The sequence below is a fragment of the Pseudorca crassidens genome, chromosome 13 (assembly GCF_039906515.1).
Source record: "Pseudorca crassidens isolate mPseCra1 chromosome 13, mPseCra1.hap1, whole genome shotgun sequence".
NCBI lineage: Eukaryota > Metazoa > Chordata > Mammalia > Artiodactyla > Delphinidae > Pseudorca > Pseudorca crassidens.
The window spans coordinates 72,049,803-72,061,499 of record NC_090308.1 but is presented as its reverse complement, the minus strand read 5'-3'; the positions used below and the strand labels follow the sequence as shown (position 1 = coordinate 72,061,499).

The 11,697-nt window shown below is 45.6% G+C and overlaps 1 protein-coding gene and 1 long non-coding RNA gene across 4 annotated transcripts in view; one reads left to right on the top strand and one right to left on the bottom strand.

Moving 5' to 3' along the window:
* Positions 1 to 211: 211 nt before the first annotated feature.
* On the top strand, positions 212 to 3,553 carry TPBG (trophoblast glycoprotein). Of its 3 annotated transcripts, none has more exons than XM_067702693.1 (2): positions 212 to 474; positions 1,247 to 3,553. In XM_067702693.1, exon 2 carries the CDS (start codon positions 1,599 to 1,601, stop codon positions 2,856 to 2,858), a length of 1,260 nt encoding a protein of 419 aa, XP_067558794.1. In that variant the 5' UTR covers positions 212 to 474; positions 1,247 to 1,598; the 3' UTR covers positions 2,859 to 3,553. The 3 variants fall into 3 exon arrangements, with proteins under 3 accessions (XP_067558794.1, XP_067558793.1, XP_067558795.1); XM_067702692.1 differs by having other exon boundaries at positions 212 to 524; XM_067702694.1 differs by lacking the exon at positions 212 to 474 and adding an exon at positions 573 to 597.
* Positions 3,554 to 6,608: 3,055 nt separating this feature from the next.
* LOC137205057 (uncharacterized) overlaps positions 6,609 to 11,697 on the bottom strand; it is a 32,316-nt gene continuing 27,227 nt past the window's right edge. The window contains exon 4 of the long non-coding RNA XR_010933980.1: positions 6,609 to 6,711. This is a non-coding gene — a long non-coding RNA (uncharacterized lncRNA). The remainder of the gene's footprint in view (positions 6,712 to 11,697) is intronic.

Below are 11,697 nucleotides of genomic sequence, written 5' to 3'. Positions count from 1 at the left end.
TTACCGCTGCCGCTGTGCATTTTCAGCTCCCTTCTTTACGCTGCTGCTTCGCGTTGCTCTGTGACGCCTAAATCTACCCGGTTACTGCCATAAGTGCCCGAATCAGGACGAATTCCACGAGATTCACCAGCGGTTTTGTTCCTGTCCAAGGTAAGTCCAGTATGCAAAACGAGGAACCACCATGGAATGTCGGGGAAGGGGGAGAAGAAGGGATTCCCTCACCTTTTCTGGCGCATTCCTCGTCAGTTTCCACCAGGGGGAGGTGCGCGGCGCAGACTCCCCCCTCGCCTCCTTTATTCAATCCCCCCACCGAGGTCCGCCGAGGCTGGCCGCGCGGCCGGAGCAGCCACTCCGGCAGGCCTGCCCTCCCCCGCCCCCCGGATTGGTTTTTCCCAGCTGCGGAGGTTGGGCCTGGGGCTGGGGTGCGAGGAGAGTCGGCGCGCAGCTCGGACCCGAGAAGTCCCCGCGACTCCGGTGGGACTGGGAGTTGTCTCGGGAGGTGGCGGGCGGGCGGGCGCGCGGAGGTGAGCGGTGGGGAGGTGGCGGAGAAGGCAGCTCCGGGGCCCCTCCCCGCCCTCTGGCAGGAGAGGAGTGCAGGTCCGGGTTCCGCCGTCGCTTTGTTCGAGGCCTCTCCCCTCCCTTTCGGAGATGACTGGAATGCCCTCGGATCCGAGGGGCTGGAGGGGGCGCGGGCTTGGGGGCGCCAGCTATACGCTCCTCCACTTAATCCGAGAGGGTTCTGAGAGATGAAAATACTCCTGTAGCATGAAACTTCCCTCTCATCCTCACCTGGGCCGGGAGGAGAAGTCCGGGCGGGGGGCGGAGACCCCGGAAGGCAGGTACTCTGCGGAGACGGTGGGGGGAAGGACCTGGGAGAGTGAGAAGTTTGGCCGGGAGGCGCTGGGGATTAAGCGAGAAGTTCGATGCGGGGGAGCGGGGGAGCGGGGGTGGGGGGTGGGGGACAGGACGAGTGGGATCGGGAAAGGAGGAGGGCGGGAGCTGCAAGGGTATATATAGTAGGGGCCGCAGCAAACGACAGACTTTGCGCTCCGGCATCTCGGGTCGCGCGCCCCTCTCCCGGGGTACGGATCTGCGTGGCGCGCTGGGGGAGGCGAGGCTCGGACGGGCTTAAAGGAGGGAGGTCTCGGGTACCGAGTGGGGACGACTTGGCTGGCAGAGGCCGGTTCCTGCACTCGGGGAGCTGCGGGCGCCGCTGCCCCTCACGCTTCTCTCCCGCTTGTCCCAGGTCGCGCCGCGGATCCTGCGCGAGGCGCCAACAAAAGAGGCGAGGAGGTGCCACCCGGGGGCGGCTGCTGGAAGAGGCGCGGAGGAAGAGCGAGGCGCTGAGCGTCCCGACCCGCCGTGCGTACTTTCTGGAGGGAAGGGGCGGGGGACTCGGCCCCGGGAGGGGGACGCCCGGCGGCGAGGGGGTTAGCCAAGTTCCTGCGGCAGCGGCGGCGGCAGCGGCCCTCCTCAGCTTCCACAAGACGAAAGTTTTCTCCAGACGCTTTCGTCCGGCCCGCGCCCTCCGGGCCCAACCTCCCGAACCTTCGGAGCGGGCAGCGTCCCAGCTCAGCTCCGGGGAGACCCGAGCCGCGATGCCTGGGGGGTGCTCCCGGGGCCCCGCCGCCGGGGACGGGAGGCTGCGGCTGGCACGGCTGGCGCTGGTCCTCCTGGGCTGGGTCTCGTCGTCCTCCCTCCCCTCCTCTGCGTCCTCGTCCACCTCCTCGGCGTTCCCGGTCTCCGCGGCGTCCGCCCAGCCCCAGCTGTCGGGCCGATGCCCCCCGGCGTGCGAGTGCTCCGAGGCGGCGCGCACCGTCAAGTGCGTTAACCGCAACCTGACCGAGGTGCCCGCGGACCTGCCCCCCTACGTGCGCAACCTCTTCCTCACCGGCAATCAGCTGGCAGTGCTCCCCGCCGGGGCCTTCGCCCGCCGGCCGCCGCTGGCCGAGCTGGCCGCGCTCAACCTCAGCGGCAGCCACCTGGAGGAGGTGCGCGCCGGCGCCTTCGCGCATCTGCCCAGCCTGCGCCAGCTCGACCTCAGCCACAACCCGCTGGCCGACCTCAGCCCCTTCGCCTTCTCGGGCGGCAACGCCAGCGTCGCGGCCCCCAGCCCCCTGGTGGAACTGATCCTGAACAGCATCGTGCCCCCTGCCGCCGAGCGGCAGAACCGGAGCTTTGAGGGTGCGGTGGCAGCGGCCCTGCGAGCAGGTCACGCGCTGCGCGGGCTCCGCCGCCTGGAGCTGGTCAGCAACCGCCTCCTCTACCTGCCCCGCGACGTCCTGGCCCAGCTGCCCGGCCTCAGGCACCTGGACCTGCGCAACAACTCGCTGGTGAGCCTGACCTATGTGTCCTTCCGCAACCTGACACACCTCGAAAGCCTCCACCTGGAGAACAACGCCCTCAAGGTCCTGCACAACGGCACCCTGGCAGAGCTGCAAAGCCTGCCTCACGTCAGGGTCTTCCTGGACGACAATCCCTGGGTCTGTGACTGCCACATGGCGGACATGGTGGCCTGGCTCAAGGAGACAGAGGTAGTACAGGGCAAAGCCAGGCTCACCTGTGCATTCCCGGAAAAAATGAGGAATCGGGTCCTCTTGGAACTCAACAGCTCCGACCTGGACTGTGACCCTATCCTTCCTCCATCCCTGCAGACGTCTTATGTCTTCCTGGGTATTGTTTTAGCCCTGATAGGCGCCATTTTCCTACTGGTTTTGTATTTGAACCGCAAAGGGATAAAAAAGTGGATGCATAACATCAGAGATGCCTGCAGGGATCACATGGAAGGGTATCATTACAGATATGAAATCAATGCGGACCCCAGGTTAACAAACCTCAGTTCTAATTCGGATGTCTGAGAACCGCGCGAGGACAGAACAAGGACAGCTATGCATGAGATGTAGACTTCAGCTTTTGTCCTGTCCTAGGCTTGCTGCACCACCACCCTCCACTGTAGCTGCCACTGACCTTGACTGAAAGCAGTGAAGGGAGTTTGCTCCCTTATGTAAAGTTTCTTGGTGTGTTCTGCTACTGTAAGACAATGGACAACTGTGCTTAGTGTTTTATCCTCTTCCTTTTCTGGGAAATCAACACGTCTGGAGGGATGTTTTCAAGTTTCAGCATGAACATGGCCTCCTGGCTGGCTGTTTCTCTTAGTACAGCTCAAGGTTATCAAGTGTACTCCCACAGATAGCATTCAACAAAAGCTGCCTCAACTTTTTTGAGAAAAAGACGTATTTCATAAATATCAGTTTTATTCTCATGTACCAAAATTGTGGAGAGAATGATTGCATTCCATAAACTGCCCGCAGACCTTAGCAAGCTCTTCAAAGTAACTCCATAGCACACAGGAGCGCCTGCATCTGAGAGCATGCTTACATTTTCCTGTTCTGCATATTACAAAAAATAACTTGCAACTTCAGATAACTTCTTTGACAAGTTACTTTTCTGATTGCAGTTTATATGAAACTGTGCTGACGTTTTTTTATAAACTGCATCAAGATCCAGCAAACTAAATTGTTCCAAAAAAATTAAATAAAGATTCTTAAAAGAATTACAGTTGTGTTCAAGTTTACTATTTGAAAAAAAGATTAGGGGCAGTGATATTAAATGGTCTTGGTTCTGATGATAATTAAGGTATTCGTTATTATAGCTGAGAATGAAACGGGAGCAGTGTCTTATACAGACAGACTTTGGAGATAGTTTTGAGATGGTGGATCCTTTCAGGGTTTACATAGAGAATTTGAATATTCATGTGAAAGTTAATGCTATTCATTAAACTATTTTGTAAAAGCATTATAAAGTTCGTAAGAGGGAAGAGTTCGGTATGATAAGCAGTTCACAGTGTGGGGCTTTTTCTAGACTAAGTTGTTAGGACAGAACAAAATTATTTACATAATAAAACTCTCCATATGAAATTGTTCTGTGGATTTTTAGAGCAGAGTATGAAACAAATATAATGCAAATAAATGTATGAAAATGAAGTGTCTTAAGACATAGAATATTCTAAAATAAAAGATTTAAAAGAGTAACTTTAAAGAGTTATAAGGTCATAATGTAAATTGGAACTTAGATTTTCCTGAGAATATATTTTTTTAAATGCTTAAAATGGTTCCTATAGGGTTGACAGTTTGATTATCAGAGACTGCTAATGTGTTTAAAAAATAATTGTTATGGTAGGATATGAATTTGAGGAAATAACCAGAGATAACTGTCTATGTTTACAAATGAGTGTCTCAACTAATCGTAGGTTCTTATGTTCAGTTCAGCACTTAAGAATTTGGGGACATTTTGACTTTAGCTAAACTCTATGTTAGTATATACACCTTTGTGAAGAATAAATCACACTTAGGTGTAAATAAAAGCAATTGATTAATCAAGTGATATTGTCAATAATAGACAAGATTTTTTTTCAGAGTTTATTATTTGCCAAGTAAGTTTAAAAGTAAATTCCATTAGTCTCTAAACTCTTATATAAAGTGACTTTTAATTTAGCCATTACTGCTTAATTTAAAGTGTAGGTAAACTTGTGCCAGTAAGTCTTAGGGCCGTTCTTTCCCTTTAAAATGATCATGTTCTGGTGGGCTTCCCTGGTGGCGCAGTGGTTGAGAGTCCGCCTGCCGAGGAGGCAGGCGACACGGGTTCGTGCCCCGGTCTGGGAAAATACCACATGCCGCGAAGCGGCTGGGCCCGTGAGCCATGGCCACTGAGCCTGCGCGTCCGGAGCCTGTGCTCCACAACGGGAGAGGCCACAACAGTGAGAGGCCCACGTCCAGAAAAAAAAAAAAAAAAAGATCATGTTCGGGGGTGTTTTATATTTGAAATAAAATTTAGTTTTCCATACTTTTATAAATGAAATAGGATTAGACAGTACTTTAGTTCTAGAAATCTTTTTTACAATAGAAGCATAGAAAGCTTTTTCCTCTTTGAGTTAAATTCAGAAGTTTTCAAAATAGAGCTAAAAATATCTGAATCTGTTCCTTGTTTAGATTAGATTAGACAGACAGAATATGATGTTTTAATTTTAACTATATTAAGTTCCTTAAGGCTCATTTTATGAAATAGTATGCATTATTTTGGGGTTATATGTCAGATCCTACAATTCCTAAGAAAAGGTTAAATATATGGTACTTAATATTATTCCATTAAACATTTTAAGTGTTCACCAGGAATTCATAAACTGGCTGGCTGCCATTATTTCCTAAGGGTGATGCCAAAACACAGCCAAAAAATAGTGAAAACATCTAATAAATAAAAGCACACCATCTTAGGAATACACTGCCGATGGGCTTTCATTGCTAAGTCTGCTGATATTGTAGGAAACAACAAATTGTAAAATTTATAGAGTCTCCGTTCAGAAGAATGATTTCTCCTTCATCATGTGATTATCTAACAGTTAAAAACTGAGCTCTATCTAACATCCAGGAAAGCGCTAGATTTGTCAGTCTAGCTTTTCTCATCAACTCACTGAAGCAGAATCTGTGATACAGTGAAGCCGAGTTTTTGCCCATTAGGTGATGGCGTTTTTGAAGTTTATGATTTTCTGCTTCTTTTTCACCCCCTTGCTTCTTCCTTTGTATAAACTTCCCAATTTTATATCATATCACTGCTTGCTCTTCCCCAGTACATGGAAATAGACATTCTTAAGGTAAAAAATATTACTGCTTGAAAACATTTGTTATTGTGTAGTCATAATACTCGAAGTCTATAAGCTTATAAGGCAGTCTGAGTTCCTTGGCAGACAGGTGCTATATAAATCCAATAAGGATTATAGGCAAAAAGAAAATGAAAGTATCGCTTTAAGTGTACTTGTTTTAAACACTGTTCTTTAGTACCATTATGCATTATTGATCCTAGAAACCTACAAATAGTCCATTTTTCAAAATTATTTTGGTTGGTGATACTTTTTATTACTCAGCAAATGTTTCAGCAGAAAACACCCTTCATTTTTCCTTTACAAGTTTCATTTGAAGAAAGTTAGAAAAATACTTAAAAATTTAGGTACTTGATAAATCCCTCAATTTAAAAAGCTATTAAAACATCCAATAAATTTCAATTTAAAGTGGCAAGAATTTAGGCTAATACAGCTATTTGACCCTGAATTGTAACTCACCCTTTTCAATGTAACAGTTCAGTTTGCAACATTAATATATGTATCATCAATTTTGCTGCCCCATGCGACTCAATGGTGACCCATGAGGCACATTTATACCTTATAACTGACAGATCTTTCTTATAAGGATTCTTTGAAGCACATTTGATAACATTTTTTAAAGAAAAAAGAGCTACTTAAATTGATACTGTCGATAATAGACAAGATTTTTCTTTTTTTTTTCAGAGGCGGAGGAAGGATTGGTTGAAATAAAAGGTACATTCCTTTAAAATACCTTGATTGGCAGCAAATGTGGATTATGCTCATCTCAATATTTAATCGGAAATAAGTTACAGCTTTGTTATCTGACTTTTTAATTAAAGTGGGTGGAAAAAAAGAAGGTCCCAAATGAACTATGATTGTTTCCTTAGGGATTTCGTTTGACTCTGTCCTTTTTGGACTAATGTTCCAAATAGGAGGCTTACCTTCTTTAGGACATCAGAGGCTTTGCAGCTCTAGCTTGGGAATCTTTCCTATCATTTCTGCTGGTTTGCAAGTTAAAACCAGTTTGGCCCGTGCTTTCTTTCTGCTCCAAAATCCAGCCTTCAGAGAGCAGCACCCTGCAGTGAAAACAGACATTTTTCAGATGAGATTCAAGTTTCACTTTTACACTTGTGCAAGGATCTTTCACAGTAAAGGAGAGGGAAGGAGGAAATTATATTTCTAGATCATATATGAAAAATACCTTGATGATGTATTTTTAAAATCTTTCAGTAATACTGCAGCACTGCACTAGAAAATAATTAGTTTAAGAAAATACATTCTGTATTGTCTAGGTGATCCTGTCTTTTAGGAGGAGAAAAACAGCTCCTTGAGGATGTTTTGTACAGGTATTTTTCCATCCCTAGTAATGTTTGATTAAAAATTCAGGCTGGGGCTTCCCTGGTGGCACGGTGGTTGAGAGTCCACCTGCCGATGCAGGGGACACGGATTCGTGCCCTGGTCCGGGAAGATCCCACATGGCCGTGGAGCGGCTGGGCCCGTGAGCCATGGCCGCTGAGCCTGTGCGTCTGGAGCCTGTGCTCCGCAATGGGAGGCCACAACAGTGAGAGGCCCGCGTACCGCAAAAAAAAAAAAATGCAGGCTGGTTTTATGTTTTATCTTAAAACATTTTAGCAGCTCTAATTTTGTCATGGGTTAAAAAAATCTAGATTTAAAAACATTTAATATGATTTATGTATTTTTGACAAGAAAAAGAATTCTTAGTATTTCAAAATTGGATGTGCTCTTAAATGTGTCAAGCCCAGTTTCCCATTCTACAAATGAAAACCTGATAATTGTGACATGTTAAATAGCAACAACTAGGACTAGATCTCAAGGTTCCAGACTCCCTTTCTAGTTCTTTTTTTGCCACATGGTGGTATTGCTAATTACCTACCTTGAGACCTTTGAAATTCTCTTGTCTAATTTTAAAAAAGGCAATTGATGTGAATTTATTGTTTTTGCTTTGTGCTCAAACATTCACTACATTTGTTTAAATTTCACTTTCAGTGCATTCAAAAAATTAGTGTCAGACCCCAGAATATGCTTACATAAAGTTCCTCTGAGTCCATAGTATGATAGGAAATATTTCGGAAATTTAATGGTGATATTTCTTTGGAAGAGAAAACAACTCTGGAAAGCTGTGCGAGCCTGTGTAATTCTATCTTAAAAGATGAGTTAGCTCAGCTGGTGAGAACACCAAACAAATGAGACCAAGTTCACAGGCCGTGAAGTCGGTCAGTCACCAGGTGAGCAGTCAGCTTTGCATGCTCTGCTCGGCTCTCCTGGCTGGAACCCACTCCGGGTGCAGGCTACCACCCATCCTCTGAGGACCGAGACCAAACAGGGAATCCAAATCGACAGAAATCCGTCATCACCCTGGAAAACCAGTGGACTGACGGGCCAAACCCCAGCAGCTCTGCTGCTGCTGTGCCAGTTCACTGTCTCTACATATACAGGACCAAACTCATGACAGTCCCAATGTCCTGTAGCATGCATGCCACAGATCGCAAAAGGTTTCTCATCTTACGTGAATTTTGAGAAAAATCTATCATCGGTGCCTTTTAATGTGTCACGTGAGAAATTCATGAGGTTTGCTTGGCTACTGAAAATGAAAATGTGGTATAAGATTCAGGATCATGGTTACCACGTCACAAACCTGTATGTAAGTGTTTATAAAAACAGAAATGCAGTTTAGCTGACATGTTCTGCTAATAGGATTTATTGGTGGTTCCCATTTGGACTTGGTGAATGTAAGGATACATTTGCTTTTAAGGAAGCCAAAGCTTAAAATATAACCAACTATAATATTTTTTGTGAAAAGTAAATATTTGGGAGTATGTTTTCAAGAACCTGAAGATGTTATCAAGATAGGCTTTTTTAAAGTGGAAGTTTACAGTTCTCCTGACCTCCCTTTTGCCCCGCCACAGTCCTATTTGTACAACTTTGTGTTTTCTTCCCCTAAAGAGAACCATGATACATAACATTTCAAGGTGACGACTTGCACACAGGAGAGCTGGACTGACTGAAACATCAGGTCAGTCAATTTACAAACGTTCCTTTCTATGTGCAATGCAGATTCTCTGAGTTTGACAATACAGCTAGTTAAATGCCTTCAAGGAAGACTTTAATCTTTCAATTAGACACATTCTGTAGTTATTTTTATAGATCATGGCAAACACATGGCTATCAAACATTTAAAGGACACTTTTTTGTTTTTTGTTTTTTTGCGGTACGCGGGCCTCTCACTGTTGTGGCCTCTCCCGTTGCGGAGCACAGGCTCCAGATGCGCAGGCTCAGCGGCCATGGCTCACAGGCCCAGCCGCTCCGCGGCATGTGGGATCTTCCCGGACCGGGGCACGAACCCGTGTCCCCTGCATCGGGAGGCGGACTCTCAACCACTGCGCTACGAGGGAAGCCCTAAAGGACGTATTTTTAAATTAACTCATGTTTCTCGTAGATTATTTAAAAATACAGTGGGGACAAACCCCATGAATAATCCTATCACTAAGGAAAAGTGCCTTAATGTCGAGATAAACTGCTTCCTGTTGGCATCACGCTGTACCTGCCTTTCCACTCACAATGTTGTGACCATCCCCTACTACCATTAAAAACTATTTCAGGGCTTCCCTGGTGGCGCAGTGGTTGAGAGTCCGCCTGCCGATGCAGGGGACACGGGTTCGTGCCCCGGTCTGGGAGGATCCCACATGCCGCGGAGCGGCTGGGCCAGTGAGCCATGGCCGCTGAGCCTGCGCGTCCGGAGCCTGTGCTCCGCAACGGGAGAGGCCACAACAGTGAGAGGCCCGCATACTGCGAAAAAAAAAAAAAAAGCTATTGTAATAGTTTAAAGTACTGCAGACAATCACATATTTTACAGACATAGGATGTTTCTTGCTAATGTTCTCATAAGCATCGTTATACCTACCTGTGTTTCTACGTCTCCCATATTTTTCCCTTAAAGCAGATCCTTGAATGAGAATTACTGCAGCAGAGGGCAATCTTTTTCTTCTAAACTCTAAAAATATTTTTGATGTCTATTTAAGAATATTAACTGTGGAACAACATCATTCACTATATGATTTTCTTAAAGTACTGAATGCTCTGTGGACAGGATTTTGAACAGAAAGAAACTCTAAGTGGCTAATTAACTTGTCACTGTTTTTGATCCACAAATGTCTACTCTCTGTTAAAATACCAAAATTAGAAGATAGCTAAGTCCATAACCCAGTTATAAGAGTGTGTATGTGTGTGTTGCAGGGTTGGGAGAGGTGATATGGGGTGTGGAGGAACCTCTGGGAAACTAGTTACAAGTTAGCAAGCAGTTTTTAAGACAAACCTATGTTTTCCTGAATTCTACTCTCTTTTTAGATGATTTGTGTGTGTGTTCTTAGAATTAATTTACATTCATGCACGTGACTTAACTGTGCTAATCTTACTGTTAATCTGCTTTAAAATTTCAGTGAAGTCCTATGAGCCATTTATTCAGTTCATTCAATAGATGTCTATTCAATGCTTTCTATATACCAGACACAGTTGTTGCATTGGATTAAAAAATGAGTTTCTGACATAAAATTGCTTCTGATCCAGTTGAGAGGATAAACAATGATAATAGCTAACATTTTATTGAGTTCTTAGTATGAATCAGATTCTAGGCAAAACCCTTCACGTGTAAGATCTTATTCTCATTGGAAGAGAAAATTGAGGTTTAGAGATGCTAGGTGACTTGCCCAAGCACAACCAGGTAGCAAGAATCAGATGTAGGATTTTTTTTTTTTTTTTGGTCTGTTTCCAGGACCTGTGCTGTCAACCCCTGAGCTTCAGGAGCAATAAGATGTGAATGACTTTGTTATAGGGTAGAATGTGATAAAGCACTGCCAGAGATTCAAACTGTGTGATATGGGGTTCAAAGCAGGGAGAGAGCTTGTCTAATTGGAAGATTCAGAAAATCGTTCATGGAGGATTGGCTTTTAAGATGATTTTGAAGAAGGGCCGATAGAGACAGTGGGTAGAAGAGAAAACTCAGGACAGAGCATAAGCACAGAGAATGGAGGCAATTAAAGACCAGGTGCGTTCTGGGAACAGCAGCATTTGAAGCATGATGTTTATCAAGGAGAATAGTGGAGAGGGAGACTAGAAAGATAAATCTGTAGTTACGATCAATAGTTTCTATTTAATTCAGTGGACAGTGGGGGAGTTATTGGAGGTCTATGAGTAGGGGAGTGATACGCATAGATGTGGTCATCCCCTCGTGGGTGAGATCCCCATCCTCTCCCCAAATAAGTTTGGATATCAAGCCTGATGACACTACACATGCATAAAGAGGGTAGCAAAAGGTTTATGACTCCCATACGGGATTTTCTGGGAGGGTAGAGCTTGGCTTTGTTTTTCATTGTGATTAAGGGGTGGGACCAGAGTGAGAGTTGGGGTATTTGTGGTTTTAACTACCCAGCAGGGGCCAAGGGATGAAGCTCATGGGCCTTCTTAGGAGCTTGCCCCAATGTGGGACAGAACGTGGGCGGGGGGGGGTATGGGCTTGAAAGCTGTCAGTACTCAGACATCGCAGATGGAATCAGACTCAATTATAATTCACCATTGATGTTTGATTGCTGATGTGCTATGTCTCATTTCATTGATGTTGAACTTATTTAAGTAAGCTATTATGGCTCTCTGAGGCTTACAGCATGTGGCCATTACTAAGGCGAAAGTTCCATTGACTGTCTCATTCTAGAGTCTATGGTATTTGTTCTGATAAGTGAAATGCATGCCTTGGTCACCATCAGTAATGTCTGGAACTCTGAAAGGGATAAGAAATGTCTTGAGGAGGCCTTTTATTTTGGCTCTAGTATGGGCAAACTTTATGTGGACCTTGATTTTTATCTTAGGTATCTACAGGGCAATCAACTCCTTGGATAAGGAGGTGTTGCCATTGGTCAGACTAAATGGACATTTTTTTTACAGATTCTGTAAAAACATGCACTTTGGCCATTTTTTTTTTTTTTTTTTGCCGTACGCGGGCCTCTCACTGTTGTGGCCTCTCCCGTTGCGGAGCACAGGCTCCGGATGCG